At 46.7% G+C, this 16,278-nt stretch overlaps 1 protein-coding gene across 1 annotated transcript in view; it reads left to right on the top strand.

Moving 5' to 3' along the window:
• KAT6A (lysine acetyltransferase 6A) overlaps window positions 1-6,379 on the top strand; it is an 81,521-nt gene extending 75,142 nt beyond the window's left edge. The window contains exon 17 of the mRNA XM_081016433.1: window positions 1,357-6,379. Within this exon, the coding sequence (XP_080872559.1) occupies window positions 1,357-3,980 (2,624 nt within the window). The 3' untranslated portion in view covers window positions 3,981-6,379. The remainder of the gene's footprint in view (window positions 1-1,356) is intronic.
• The last annotated feature ends 9,899 nt before the right edge of the window (window positions 6,380-16,278 follow it).

Genomic DNA, 16,278 nt, shown 5'->3' on the forward strand with positions numbered 1-16,278 from the left:
CTAGGCCTTTCTGCAGTGCACACACTGTGTGTCCCTGCGGTGCCCTGTGCCTTTGTGTAGTTTTGCAGCTCACTTCTAGTCCCAGCCACAGCACAGCTGTGCAAGAGGCCCCCAGGAGCAGCCTCAACCTGGCTCACAGACACCCCTACTGCTGTCCAAGTGCCACAGGCCTCGGCTGCTTCTATCACAGTTGTTATTACAGCCCTGTGACACAGAGCTGGGAAGTCGTACATCTCAAAGCTGGGAAAGGTTGCTCAATCTTTGCAAATGCCATGGCACAAGCTGCAGTTGGTGGCTGTGAATATGTTCATTTCATTAAATTATATATACATGGCTTAATACAACAAAGTCTCCAAGTGGATCACACAAATTGTAATAATAAAATCACAACCCAAATGTCTGTACATGATATTTAAACACCATAACAATCCAGTAGAACATTAAGCAAAACATTAAAGCAGAAATACTGAAATGCTGCCAATAGGCTACTACAAGTGCTGCAAAGAAAATACATAGTGACCCACAGCTCTGAAGAGTCAGTGACAGTAGTGGCCTGAATTGAGAAAATTCCTTCTGTCAAGGCAGTTTCATTTGTTCATTTCTTGACATCGTTAAAAGGCATTGATTTTATATCTACAAACTCAAGGAGTGATTTTCTGCTTGTCCTTTAAGTAGCAGGCTCTTCCCATGGAAAGCTGAGCAGCGGAAATAGTTCTTAGATTCCAGCATGTAATATTATTTTAGGAGATAATAGTTGCAGCCAACCAGTGACCATGTGCTCCTTCTCCACCAGTCCGTTGACTTGCTTCATCTCCCACTTGATTGACATATCACTGGCCAGCATCTCTTGCTCTGTCTGCTTACCTTGGTTGAGAGCTCTTTGGGCTTGTGCCCTTTCGAGGCTTGAGGTGTAAATGCAATACCTGGGAAGGTGGGAGAGAGAGAAAGCAGTTTCAGGTCAGGAGACCCAGCTGAATCTCCTTCCTCTAACACACCAGCACTATCCTCTAATAGATGTGCAGTTTGTTCTTTAGGTAGGGCTACAAGGTTTAATTAGTAGACTATAGCAGACTAAATCTTCAGTCAGTCAACTGTGGGGGCAACAATTGAGTGAAAAAGGCAGCTTGAAATACAGTATTTATTTCGGATAAGGAGTGGTAACTTGCTAAATTGCACATTAACTTGAGCTTGCTGTAACATCTTAGAGAAGCTGCTCTATGGAGCTTTTGGCAGTATGTAATATTAACAGGCAGGTGGTTAATCAACTGCAGATATTTCAGCTGCAAGCCTAGTGAGGAATTGGGACGAGAGGTCCAGCTGCTTAACCTTTCCCTCCTCCTTTTCCCTCCTCTTTAGGCTCTCCTACCTTGAAACCAGTCTCGGTGCTGAGAAAATGTGAAGTGAAAGATTCCCCACTCCAGCCAGACACTTCCACCCCCATGAAGAAGAAGAAGGGCTGGCCCAAAGGCAAAAGCCGCAAGCCTATCCACTGGAAGAAGAGGCCTGGCCGCAAGCCAGGCTTCAAGCTGAAGAGAGGGAAGGTCTTGGCAGCTGCCACCGAAGAGGCAACTGACCCCACGGAAGCCGCTTTGAAACCAGGTCGCAAACCAAAAGTGCAGGAGAAGGAAGAGCCTGTTGAGCAGAAGGAAGAGCTTCTGCATGTTGTAGAGGAAAGGAAAGAAGAAGAAGAAGAAGAAGGGCCTCCAGAAGTTGGGGACCTGGGAGAGGAAGAGGAAGGTGCAGCTGCCAGTGAAGCAAGAGGGGCTTCTCCTTTAGGCAGCAGCAGCAGCAGCCCAGCAGCAGAAGTCAAGGAACCTGACATGGAGGAAGAGGTGGAGAAGCCCCAGAGCCTCGGAGAGCAGAGGCAGTCGGAAGAAGAGCAGCCGGAGATGGAAGAACCTGAGCGAGAAGAGGAGGAGGAGGAGGAGGAGGAAGTGGCAGCTGTGGCAAACCAGAATGAAGACCACGATGCGGATGACGAAGAAGACGATGGGCAGGTGGAGCCTGCCAAGAAGAATGAACTGGAAGAGCAGGCAGCAACAGAGGGGCTGAAGGAAGAGCCTGACGCTCAGGAGCCTTTTTTAGAAACAAGCACACAGGACAGCAGAGAAGAGGATGTCAAGAACAAGAGTGAGGGAGAAGCAGATTCTGAGGAGGAGCAAGCCTCCCATGAGACATCGGTGGGATCAGATCCCGTTCCTGGTTCCGAAGATGACCAAGAGGAAGAGCAGCATGCTAAGGAAGGATTAATTGAGCTGAAGGAAGAGGAGCCAATCCCTCACAGTGAACTGGATCTTGAAACCGTCCAAGCAGTGCAATCCTTGACGCAGGAGGAGGAGAACAATGAGCATGACGTAGCCTACCAGGATTGCGAGGAGACCCTAGCGGCTTGTCAGAACCTGCAGAGCTACACCCAAGCTGAAGAGGATCCTCAGATGTCTATGGTTGAGGACTGCCAGGCCTCGGAACATAACAGCCCCATCTCCTCTGTCCAGTCTCACCCTAGCCAGTCGGTGCGCTCCGTCAGCAGCCCCAGCGTGCCCAGTGCCCTGGAGAGCGGCTACACCCAGATAAGCCCTGAGCAAGGCTCTCTCTCCGCACCTTCTATGCAGAACATGGAGACCAGCCCCATGATGGATGTGCCTTCTGTATCGGACCATTCTCAGCAGGTGGTGGACAGTGGCTTCAGCGACCTCGGCAGCATCGAGAGCACAACAGAGAACTACGAGAACCCCAGCAGCTACGACTCGACCATGGGTGGCAGCATCTGCGGTAACAACTCGTCTCAGAGCAGCTGTTCCTATGGTGGCCTGTCGTCCTCCAGCAGCCTCACCCAGAACAGTTGCGTCGTCACCCAGCAAATAGCCAGCATGGGCAACAGCTGCAGCATGATGCCCCAGGGCAGCGTCCAGCCCCCCACAAACTGCAATATCAAGTCCCCCCAGAGCTGCGTGGTTGAAAGGCCTCCGAGTAACCAGCAGCCGGCGGCACAGCCCCCCCAGCCCCAGCAGCCCCAGCAGCCCCAGCAGCCCCAGCCCCCTCCTCCAGTGCAGCAACAGCAGCCTTCCCTGTCCCAGTGTAGCATGAACAATAGCTTCACTCCAGCACCCATGATAATGGAAATCCCAGAATCTGGCAGCACGGGCAACATAAGCATCTACGAGAGGATTCCTGGGGATTTTGGTGCCGGTGGCTACTCCCAGCCATCGGCCACCTTTAGCCTAGCCAAGCTGCAGCAGCTGACCAACACCATAATGGACCCTCATGCCATGCCTTACAGCCATTCCCCCGCTGTGACTTCCTATGCAACCAGCGTGTCTTTGTCCAACACCGGCCTGGCGCAGCTGGCTCCGTCTCATCCGTTGGCCGGGACGCCCCAAGCACAAGCCACCATGACACCCCCTCCCAACTTGGCGTCCACCACCATGAACCTCGCCTCGCCCCTCCTCCAGTGCAACATGTCCACCACCAACATCGGCATCCCCCACACCCAAAGGCTGCAGGGGCAGATGCCCGTCAAGGGGCACATCTCCATCCGCTCCAAGTCGGCACCCCTGCCCTCAGCAGCTGCTCACCAGCAGCAGCTTTATGGGCGCAGCCCCCCTGCGGTTGCCATGCAGGCCGGCCCCCGAGCGCTGGCTGTCCAGCGCGGCATGAACATGGGGGTGAACCTGATGCCAACTGCCCCTTACAACGTCAACTCCATGAATATGAATACCCTGAATGCTATGAACAGCTACCGGATGACCCAGCCCATGATGAACAGCAGCTACCATAGCAACCCTGCCTACATGAACCAGACAGCCCAGTATCCTATGCAGATGCAAATGGGAATGATGGGGAGCCAGGCCTATCCCCAGCAGCCTATGCAGCCAAACCCTCACGGGAACATGATGTACACTGGCCCCTCTCATCACAGCTACATGAATGCTGCTGGGGTCCCCAAGCAGTCTCTCAACGGACCCTACATGAGAAGATGAGCAAGATAAACTTGCTGTCTTTAAAGAACTAACTGAAATCTCTCTATAAATAAAGGAACCTTTTATACTGACAAACCAGAGACAATGGACCTTTTTCCAGTTAAATATTGCTGTAGATCTTAGATGGGGTTTTGTTCCCTTTGGGTTTATTTTATTTTATTTTTAGGGGGCCTGGTCTTTATTCTTTTCACGTTTTGTGGGGTTCTTTTGGTTTGGGTCTTTGTTTTCCCTTCATGATCCTGAAACACTTCACAGTTCAAATCCATTTTTAAAATGGGGTTTGGGTTTACTTTTATTTTTTTCAGGGAGGGAATTGAAAATGTGCACAAAACCTTTCTGTAATTTAACAAAGAGTCTTACTTTGCTGACCATCTGGGCAGAGTGTTTAAAACTGTCAGATTATCTCATTTTCAGCCGCCATATTCTTTCTCCTCCATTTGTCCCTTGTGCACAGCTCCTAAGATGGCGCCATCTCTAAAGGTCAGATCCTTCCCACCCTCCCCTAGCTTCTCTTTCCTACTTCAGGCCCAACAGCAGGCTTTGAGGTGGTGACTTAAGGATGGGATAATAGAGCCCAAGGCAAACTTTCTGGTCTACTTCTGCCATCCCTCCAGAAATAGGAACTCTGAATGGTTTATTCTCCTCTGTCCCCACCTTTCTCTCTCTGAACTAAAATACAGTTTAAATGTAACTTCAAAAGTGTGCCCGTTGCCTTCATCCAATACTTCCTTGCCTAGCAGCAGTATCTTGAGAACAAGCTAAGTGCAGCCGGAAAGCGGGGCGCTTGGGCGTGGAGTGAGGGAGATGGGATGCTCAGTAAGTCCTGCAGCTGGAAATCTGGCATGTGAATCTTGGACACAACTCTGCTTACAGACTGAGATTCTGAAGGTTCTTGCACCCCCTTGAAAGTTGGGGCGCACATTTCAATGGCTGTCAAGAGCCTGTCACCTTCTTCCCTGGTGGGCCTGTTGCTGGCACTGCTGCCTCTTTGCTCCCCCTGCCCCAAGGCGCATCGTAGGGCTCTAGCAGCTTGCAGAGGGTCACTCTTGGGTGTTCCTTCAGCTGTGTGCGCCTGGGGGGCCAGAGGAGGGAATGCGGGGGAGACAGGAGGGCAGGGCGAGTCCGTGCAGTGCAATCCATCCCGTCATCCTGTGAAGAGATGCCAGGCCTGTGGGCACATCATCAACTAACGATAAGGAGGGGGACATGTAGCTTATCCTTCTAATGTAAAGTTCTCTGTATATTCCTGTAGAGCTACAGACGCACTTAGATTGACTTAGATGTGTAAAGATTTTTTTTTCAAAGAAACCTGAAAGGCAGTTGTGGAGGGGGGAGGGGGGGTTCAACTGCACTAAAATGGACTTCCTCTATACTGTTGAGTATAAAAGCAGAATCCCAGGGGCTTCCAGCCCTCATTTTTTCTTAGTTCTTCAGCATGTGTACAAGGCTGTGTAGGATCCTTGTCCCTGTATATATCTATGAATCCAGGCTCACCTCATCTGTGTCGAAAGACATCTCGGGCTGCCCTCTCCTCCCTTCCCTGGTCATCTGAGCTGGCATTGCTTCCTGGTTGCAGGGGGCGGGGCGTTGTTGGGGTGTCAAAAGCAAAGCTGTTGGCACAAGGGCCATGTAATTTTATTATTATTATTATTTTTTGTCTGCTGTTAACCTTTTTCGGTTTTGGGTTTTTTGTATGGTTTTTAAAAATCAATTGGGCAGCTCCCTCTTTTCCACAAACCTTTGTGACTGTAGAACTATTGTAGAGAACCCAATGTTCTTTTCTATATTATAAAAAAAAATCTGACACAGTAATATTGGTACCTGTCATCCCCCCCACTTCTGTTTAAGAAATAATAATGATAATGATAATAATAATAATAATAATAATGTATTTTTAGCAAAATAAACTTGGTAATCTTCTAAAAGAAATTTAAAAAAAACTCACTGTTAGTGACTTTGATGCCTTTTAAAAAAAAGAGCTTTTTCATTTCATTCCATCTTTAAAATTTTTTATCTTTGTTGTAGAATATTAAAGACTATTTTAAGAAAGATGAAAATTCTCTTTAAAGAGATCTCTAGAGTGTGTAACTAGAGTTCCAGATGCCTCTAAAGCCGCATGTACAAAATGAAGCCGCGTCTATTCCTGTCTGTTTATATTTGCTTTTCCTGTTTTGTAACTTCTTTGTACTTCGTTCTTGGTGACTTGTAAGCTTAAAAAGGGGAAGGGGTGCCTGGATGATAAACCCTTTGTAATTCTCCATGTCATGCGCTCCTGGGCCAGCCGGCCTCCCTTCCTCTCCTTGTATGTAATATCACTTTTTCCCTCCCCCCTTTCTAGCAAGTACTTTCAAAAGAACTCTGTACATTTTAACATAAAAAATAAATTATGTTGAGCCATTTTGGATGTCTGGTTTTGCACATCAAATTTTTCTTCCTCTGAAACGTTGGAGAGCCAAAGCCAGCAAGGGGGCCAAGGGGTCTCTTGGGATACTTTGCATGCAGGATGGACGCTGTGTGTGTGTGTGTGAAGTTTATCAGTGCAAAAAACTCTAGACATGCTATCACACCCCCCCCCCCCAATCCTCAGCCGGCAACAAACAGCGCCAAAGCTTAATGTTTCTCCTTTCTGACCTGTGAAGAGAGAATGGTTGGTAAGCCACTCTGGGAATTGTAGTTCCATGAGTGGGGAGGGGAATAGGGATCTCCTATCCACTCTTAGCACATACAACAAACTGCAGCTCCCAGAATTCTTTGGGGGAAGCCATGACTTTCTAAAGTTGGGATCCTAGTAATTTAAATGTACTGTGTGAATGTGGCCTAACTGTTCCCCTCAAAGCACCAACTTTGTAGAGTCCTCCACTTATACTAAAGTTCATGCAATAAATTGCAGTGAGCCGCTGAGGCATGTGGGGATGAGGCTTGAGTGAGCCTATGTGTTCATGTCTTGGTTAGCTAATATTGGGGGCGGGGGGTACTTTAGATTGGGCATCAAAATAGAAGTCTTCCATGGATGGGTTAAGCCCCTGGATTGGTATCTACAAAGTCTAATCAGAAATTTTCCAACTATCCTCTGTGTTAGGAGGCAGCCCAGGGGACGGGGGACGGAACTTGAGCTCTGTCATTGTGAGGTTGCTTGTTCAAGAACTAGTAAAGCCTCCCGAAATGAAAGCTAAGCAACAAGAACAGCCTTCCAGATGTTTGGGCTACATCTCCTAGCCAGCACAGCTGTATTATGGCTAAGCTTACTTAGGATTGTAGTCCAAAAGACCTAGAGGGTACCAGGTTGGGGGTGGCTGAACTGGAAAGTGGTCTCAGGTTAAGGGCAAGAAGGTAAAGCAGGAGGTGAGCAGGACCTACACAATGCAGAGTCCACCTGCAGCCCGGTTGTGGGTGAAAATTGGACTCTTCTAGCACCAGATTTTTTGAGCTGCACTTTATTCTAAATTTTGTAAAATGCAATTTTCCATTTCAAACTGGCTGTTGCCCACTCTGTGCCCTTTACAATATTTGTAGGATGTCAACTGTCTAAACTAAAAAGCTTCAGGGATTAAAAGTTGGAATCTTAAGTTGAAACACATGGAAACTGGCTTCTACCAATCAAGGTGACATCATGGGATGTTGCTGATTAGAGAGTCTCCCCTGACATTTCTGCTCTTCCCAAACCTATTGCTCTCTTCTACCTTCAACCCTAAAAGGCAAGTGCAGTATGGCAGGATTCCTGGATTTAAGTTCGTACTTTACTAAGCTAAATTCATGTGAGAAGGGATATGTGTGAGAGAGAGCTAAAACAACTCATTTACAGGTTTGATCTCAAAATTTATTAGAATCCATGTTCCTAAAGAGCAGTTGATGAGCCAATTCAATGTGGACTTTGTTCAAGGAGTGGAGTCTAGAAGACGATTAGCTGATTACAGCTTTTAAGCTTAAAGGATGTAGGGAAAATGGGATATTTTGAGAAGACAGATGGGGACCAAGCTAGATTAGTTGGCACGACCTGTTGCTGGCGCCTACTATGGGCAAAGCAGAAGTCTTGGGGCCGACTGTTGATCACAAGTACGCATATTGATGCCCATTTTCATACTGTTCCACCACAGAATGGCAGAATAAGCATAGCTCTGGAGGGGCAGCATGATTTGTGGTTCCATCCATGTTACTAAAATTCACACTGGAGAGGAGGAGAAATAGCAGCCATTCCTGGCTTAGACGAAAGAATAAAAAAAACCATGGAATTACGCCTAGCAAATGGCTGGCTCTGTTCTGTACGGTGCTTAAAGCCACACACATGATCAACGTGCAAACAGGGTTGGCCTGAAAGTATTAGGCTTGGCAACTGAAAGCAACCTCAGCTAGTGAGCAACCCAGATGAGAGAACAAACTGCACAGCAACACTTTTAAACACTAGGTGGAGGCAACATTTCAATAACTGAACATTCCTCATTGCTTTTTACAACATTTTCCACTCTCTTCTTTCGGAGTCTTTGCATAAGCACATTTCTGATTCCAATTCAAAGTGATGGTTTTGCATTTCTTAAATCCCACATGGTCCAGGGTATCTGAAGGACAGTTTTATGATACTTTCTGCCCATTTTGATGGGGGGGGGGGGCTGGCAGAGTCTGATCATTTCCTGCCATTGAAGGTAAGTTGGTGGCTCCATAGGATTGGGCTTTCTCTGTGGATGTTTTCTCCAGATGTATGTTTGGCCCCTCTGATTTCCTTGCTGGATGGGGGGGTAAACCCTGCCCCCCCCATGCCCAAACCCAGTTCTAGTAAGCTTTCAATGACTATTGAGCCCCTGATGTTTGACTTCTCCTGTTTTGGGATGTCAGTATTTAATCTTCTTTTAATTTGCTTGGTTGTATTTTGTTTCATTTTCCACTTATGGGTTATGTCTCGTGATAGTCCTACTTAAAGTAGATTGACTGAAATTAATAGACACGGCTAACTCAACTCTCAGCAGCCTTAATGACAATGCAATCCCCAGGATTTTGGAAGCCATGACTGTTTAAAGTGGGATAATACTGGCTTAAATTAATATAGTGTGAATGAGGCCTAAAGCATGATCAGATTTGCAGCCAGGCAAAAACACTCAAGGAAGCAGGGCTTGGGAGGGGTGCAGCTCAGGAAGGAATGTGGCCTGGGAAGAGTCCTGAGGGCCAGGTAGAAGGCGACATTTGGTCCCAGAGCCTTAAAAAAAACTAACTTTTATCTACTTGCTCAGTTGATAGGAAAACATATGTCTCTAATGATTCATCTGTATTGTGTCATTCACACATGTTTGAGGCCCACGTTGGGCAAAGGTTTCCTGTAGTTCAGGGCATTGGACAAGATGAGCCTCGTAGTGCCTTCCAATGTGACAGTTCTGTGATTCTGTGACGGTAGGTCATTCCTTGATGGGTCAGTGATTGGTCAGCTCATGTGTGAACCAGCTCTCAAATGAAAAGACATCACACAACCTTCCTAGGTTGCATTGTCTATTGCCAAATGGTTTCTGTACTTACAAAGCTATAAATAACAGCCGCTGGCCTTCCATATGTGTGGAAACAGCACGAAATCTTTCTTTCTTTAAAAAATACCTGTTTTTAAAGGTTCAAAATAGCTTACCAACAGACTTCCGGGTTGGCGCCTCTGGCAATGGCGGATTTCCTCCGATCGGGAGGAATCTGCTCCATGGAAAACAGGGTCTGAACCGCCACGGCGAGGCGGAGACCCATCAAAAACCACAGGCGGGAGAAGCCTGTGGACGTGGGATTCGGCCGGCACCTTTGCGCCCCCCCTACTTGCGGGGAAACCCGATTTCGGGGTTCCGGAGCGACGTGGGGTGAGTGGCGTGGTGCCTTGAATCAACTGCTTCTTTCACGGAGTGAAGCCGCATTGCTGTTGCCGGAGAGCGCTGACTTTTTCCTGTGGACAATTGGAGCTTAAATAAATGCCCGTGAGTAGAATGGAAAATTGGAATAAGAAATTTCCTTTAATTTGGCACTGAAGCGGAAAGGTCTAAACAGGAAGTCTGCCTTCCGCTTTTTGTAAATAGATTGAAGCAAAGACACGGCAAGCTAGAGCTTAGAAAATCGTTTGTAAAGGATCAATTTTCGTCATTTAAAATTACTGAACCCCCCTTGGAAGCAGGAGAAGAGGGGGGAACTTTTTCTGGACTGATTAAACTTGCACAAGACAAGTAAAGAAAAGCAAATCTCCACCGTCCTGAACCTGGGAGCGGGGTGTCAGGACAGACGTCTTCGGGAAGTTCATTGACTATAGACAAACGTTTTTGACAGATAGTTAAAAGAAGAGAAACATATTGATTCCATTGTTCCCCTTCGCATCTAAAAGGAACAAAATATTGACAAAATATCTGAAAAAGGAAACTTTGTTGTTAGATTTGCTTTTTTAAAAAAAAAAGAGAGATGGATACAAATAGAAGCTTTTCCCCCTAGAGGGAGCTTGTGAAACTGTTTTTAAATTCGAACTGGGGAGCTTTGCAGCTGCAATAGATGAAGATCGTGGGAACAGACTCTGACCTTCAACAAGAATGTACTCGGAGGCTCTGGTGTTGGCCTTTTGTAAGACAAGTGCTTTATTGGAACAGTTACATGAGAAGATGGATTTGATGACTGTTGGGATCGGAAAGTTTGGACAGGCAGTGGGTACTTATTTAGAACCCACTCAGGAATTAACTCAGGAGTGTGCCTTGACAGATCAGATGAGGGAGGAGGTTGTTGCTGGACCTAGTGAGGCAGAGATGGAGGGAACTGTGGCCCAGCAGGAACATGAGTTGTTGGACTTGACGAATGAACCTGGAGAAAGCCAGATTTGGAGAGACAGAGTTCTGTTTGGCTTGGAGATGGGGGGCTGGATAGACCCCCCTATGCAGGGATGTTTTGACCTTTCAAGTCTGGCTTTGGGCCGGGAGGCGTTCGGAGTTGTGCGGGCCCTTAACTTTGGAGGGACTTTGAAACATGCTTTTAAATACCACATGGACTTCAGTGTTGACTTTGGAAAAGGGGCTGATCTGTCGAGAAGGGACAAAAACATTGTCAAGCTGGAGTCTTCCCGAGTGAAAGGAGCAGAAGACAAAGTAAAGCACAGGTATAAATATGAAGAAGATTTGCGGATGGGACATGGAAGAGATCCAAGGGCCTCGGATATAAGGTTACCAGGTTGATGGACTAGATGGATGGGATAGAAAGGACTGACAAAACCCGAGACCAGGAGAAAGAGACGTTGGATGAAGATTGGAAGAAAGTTTTAAACAATTTATTTAGGAAAATCTTGTAAAAGTAAAGAGTATTAGAAAAATGTTGGAATGAAACTATTTGGCTTTAGCAGAAATGTTAAAAAGAATTATGTAAGAATATGTCATGGTTAAGAGAATTTGGTATAAATAAGATTTAAGTTTTAAGTTTTAGGGCCTTTTATGGTAAGATAAGGTTAAAATAGATTAAGGTAATTTAATGACAGAATATTATGAAAGATGGAAAGGATTTGCTGAGATAATTAACAACTAGAATAAAAAAAAGGGAGGTGTGAGGAGGTCGATGAAACAAGGTAATGACAGTTAATGATTTGGGAATATTGGATTTGTTTTTAAATTTTTTTGTCTATTTTTGCTTTTTGCTTTTGATGTATTAAGTGTTTTGTTTTTTTCTCTTTTTGACTTTTTTTTATTGATTCGTATGTTACTTGTTTTTTCCTCCTTTTTTTTCTTTGTTTCTTTGTAATCTTAAAATTCTCAATAAATATTATTTTAAAAAAAACACAAAACAAAATAGCTTACCGACAAATCTAAAGCCACTTCATTTTCTATGCACCTTTTGTTTCCTTTTTCCTTTTTTTCACTTTATCTTGTTTAACCAAAATATTTTCAATATTTTTTTAAAAAAAATCTAATGCTATTTCCATTGAACAGTAAAATCTAAACACAAACCTGCAATATTAAACAGTTAAATATAATCAAACAATAATAAAGTAGATAACAGAGAGGAGAGACTAGCAAATTAAGGCACATCCTCAAAAACGTGCAGAAACATGAAAGCCTCACACACCTTTCCAAATGCATGTAGTGGTAAAGGTTGGCAGGTTGGGTTGTGGAGCCAGTTCCACCACACTGCTGAGAGGGGCCTGTCCCCTCGGCTCATGGGCTTCCTTCAGAGACAATCTGTCTTCTGTTATGCTCATGAAGAGCTTCCTTTTTCCGGCCTTTCTCATATTTCTCCAGTGGCTGCTGGCAAGCTGCCGTGGACCCGTTCTTAACATGCAGATACCTTGGTGGGGTGGCAGCACTGAGCAACTGGGCCAAGTCCTGCATCAGCAGGAGAGGTGGGAAGCAGGGCTCATGCCTTCAGCTTTGCCAAAAGACCAGCTCCATCAGGCACCTTCTCCCACTGAACTGTGCCAGCTAGCCAGTATAAGAGTTTAAAAAATTGTGCCTGCATTTGATCCCCACTCTGCTTTTCTCCCTATTCCTTTCCCCTGGTGTGTTGTGTCTTTTTAGATTGTAAGCCTGTGGGCAGGGACTGTCTTGTTTTAATGGATTGTAGCTAAGCCACTCTGGAAGCCTGTTTTGCTGAAGAGTGGAATACAAATGCTCCAAACCAGCCAACCAACAAGTTCTGACTGCTGCATAAAGCCCTAGACAACTTGGGACCAAGATACCTGAAAGGTCATCTCAACACACCTCTGGAGGTGGGAGGGTCTCCTGCTGGTACAGTGGTACCTTGGTACTCAAACAACTTGGAACCCAAACACTGCAAACCCGGAAGAAAGTGTTCCAGTTTGCGAACTTTTTTCGGAAGCTGAACGTGCTCCAATTTGAGTGCCACACTTCCATTTTGAGTGTTACACTGAGTTCTGTCTGTTTTTGCTATTTATTTTGCGCTATTGTTTTTGCGGCTCTTTTTTGTTTTGTTTTTGTGACTGTAGAACCCAGTTCAGCTACTGATTGATTGTGTGACTGCAATACATTGTTTATTGCTTTCATTTTATGGATCAATGGTCTTGTTAGATAGTAAAATTCATGTTAAATTGCTGTTTTAGGGGTTGTTTTTAAAAGTCTAGAACAGATTAATCCATTTTGTATTACTTTCTATGGGAAAGCGCACCTTGGTTTTGGAACGATTTGGTTTTGGAATGGACTTCCGGAATGGATTCAGTTTGAGAACCAAGGTACCACTGTACCAACTTATCAGGCAGGACTTGGGCCTTGAGTGTTGTGGCATCTGCCCTTTGGAACGCCCTCCTCTTGGAGATTAGGCAGGCGCTGCCTCTGTTGCCTTTTCAGGACCTGCTGAAGACCTTCCTCTTCCCACAAACCTTTTAAGTAGAGATCATTCCCAGTCTGCACCTGTATTGGAATTGATTTAATATTTTTTCATTGTTTTATCGCTCTTGTGTTTGCTGCCCTGGGTTCATCTGGGAGAAGGACGGGATAGAAATTTAAGAGGCAGGCAGGCAGGCAGGCAAGCAAGAAAACAATACCATTGACATTAAGCAGTGAATACCTGCTTAATACCTGGATATTCCCCCAGTATTTCCCCTACAATAGCAGGAGTGAGGAGCTGCCTTGAGCCCCACAGGCACATCTTCCTTCATGGGCAACTTTCTGGGGGCCGCACACCAGGGGTGGGTGTAGCCAGAGGCAAAAGTGGGTGGAGCAACAAATGTGACTCTTAGCTTTGTACAATAGGCTACATTCCAAACACACAAAAATCAGCAGCTTTACACATACTGTTAGACATTAAAAAAAGGTAAAGAGACCCCTGACCATTAGGTCCAGTTGTGGCCGACTCTGGAGTTGTGGAGCTCTGGGGCTGCGGCGCTCATTTCGCTTTTATTGGCCGAGGGAGCCGGCGTACAGCTTCCGGGTCATGTGGCCAGCAGGACTAAGCCGCTTCTGGCGAACCAGAGCAGTGCACGGAAACGCCGTTTACCTTCCTGCCAGAGTGGTACCTATTTATCTACTGGCACTTTGACGTGCTTTCGAACTGCTAGGTTGTTAGGCATAGTTCAGCAATAAAACAACAAAGCACCTGATGTCAGTGAAGTTTATTCAAATAAACAAAACAGCTCAGTCCTAGAGGTCACAGCAACCCTTCCCAGTAGGTCTTGCCCCAGTGAGGCCGTTGCGAGGACTGCTGGTTCCTGCCTTCCTGCCGCTCTCTAAGTCTCCTCCTCCCCTGGGTCCTTCTCAAGCAATCTGAGACTCTGTCCACGTGTCTCTGCTCTGCCATCTTCTTGCCTTTTCTGGTCCTGGGAGACCAGGGGGGACAGGAGCTGGTCACAGCAGGAGGAGGAGACCCCCCCCCCCCGATTCTTCAGCAGCCTGCCTCTTTGTCTGCTGGTCCCTCTCCTCCTGCCTCTTTCTGCTTACTAAACCCTGTGGCTGCAAGAAGCTGTCAGCAGGGGACAGCAATCACACACTGGGTACAGCTTCAACTGGCTGGCTAAACCAGATGATGTTAGCCAACCAAACCCTCCATGAGTGAGGGACTTCCCCTGCCTGCAAAGACGGGCTCAGGCAGATCAAGGGCACGAGGCCAAGAGTGGATCTAACGGTCAAGAAGGCAGTTTCTGCACATGCTGTAGTGTAGAGGGAAGTTAGGGGCAGATAGGGCTTGTCATCCCCTTCATGGATCCCTGCCTTGTCGTGGTGAAGGGGCTTGAATAACTCTGTGAAGCTGTGCGCCATGCCGTGCAGGGCCACCCAAGATGGACAGGTCATAGTTGAGAGTTTAGATTAAATGTGATCCACCAGGAGAAGGAACTGGCAAACCACTCCAGTATTTTGCCAAGAAAACTCCATGGACATAAAAAGGAGAAGCTTTGAGAAGAAAGTGAGAGTTTCCAAGGCATGCTCTTGGGGTCATGGAGAGTCGAACACGACTAAGACGAGTAAACAACAACAACAAGGGCTTGTCATGCTGGGATGGTAGCCTGTCTAGAAGAAGGAAAATTCTGAAACTAAAGTTCCTCTGTCTTGCAAGGTATCTTTGTGAGATGAAAAGGCTATGGACTAAACCCTACACAAATCTGGAGTGGAGTCCCTAAGAGGGTTGGGTGGCACCATGTCTGCCTCCTTCCAGCAACTTCCGCAGCCAAGATGGTGCCAAATGTCTTGCTTTACTTTCCCTTGGAAAAACCAGCAATGCCGAGAGCAGGGTCTGGGCAGCCCAGGACCCGCAAACATACTGCCCAGGCTTGCGCCCTGGGGAGATCCCTTCAGTGCTGCTATTTCAGCGGTGTGGCTTCATTCCGGAGGCATACTTCATGGTCTCTCCAGACAGATGGATTCCAACAGCATGTAGGCACCCATGATGCCATTGTATAATTGGTTGCAGCTGGGGTGGGGTCAATCATTGTAGAATGCAATGGCTTTAGGACCGTGGTCAAGTGATCCTATGCTCTGGGTAAGCCTACATGCCTTTTCAAGCCAGGATCATCCACTCTGTTGGGCAGTGCCTCTCTAGCATCTCAGCCAGAGGTCTTCCTCATCCTCCGTTATGTGGGCCTTAATAATGGGAGACGCTGCCAAGAGTTGAACCTAGGACCTTCTGCATACCCTCCCACAAGGCTGTGAGCCACCCTAGACAGCCTCCTTCTCTGCCTCCTGATGGGTTGGGCTACAACCCCAATCAACATGTGCTGGTTGGGGCTGATGGGATTTGTAGTCCAAAATCTGTTGGTGTGGGCTGCTCCACATCATCTGGAGCTGCCTTATTTCAAGCCAGGCCATTGGTCCAGCTAGCTCAGTATTGCCTGCATTGCCGGGCAGTGATTCTCCAGAAAAGGCTCTTTCCCATTCCTTTGTGCTGAGGCAGGTGCTCTACCTCTCGACTAGGCCCCTCCTCATTGCAAAAGATACTGGCTGAAAGATACTCTTGTCGGCATCCATGAAATCAGCAGCTGAGAGGATGGGATTTGTTTCTGGAATGCCTTTAATGATATTGTTATTGATGTGTTTGATGCCCTGGGCTCCATTGGGAGGGAAGGTGGGATACAAATTGAAAGCGGCAAAGTGTTCTTCTCCAGTCTGGGATACCTACATCTTCTTTGGGAAAACAAGCCCAGAACAGGGAGGCTGTGGAGACTGACTGGGAAGAGATGACTCACATAGAGTTGCAATGATGCATTTCAGGGGGTTGGACTAGATGACCCTTTGGGTATCCCTTCTAACTCTACAAGTCTGTGATTCTAGGGAGCCTCCTCCTCTCTGGAGCTTTTGGCCCACAGGAGTGAAGTTATTCCACCAGTTCATTCCTCATAACACAGTACAGTGGTACCTCAGGTTACATACGCTTCAGG

This window comes from Podarcis pityusensis, assembly GCF_964106645.2.
Source record: "Podarcis pityusensis genome assembly, chromosome: 8".
Lineage (NCBI taxonomy): Eukaryota > Metazoa > Chordata > Lepidosauria > Squamata > Lacertidae > Podarcis > Podarcis pityusensis.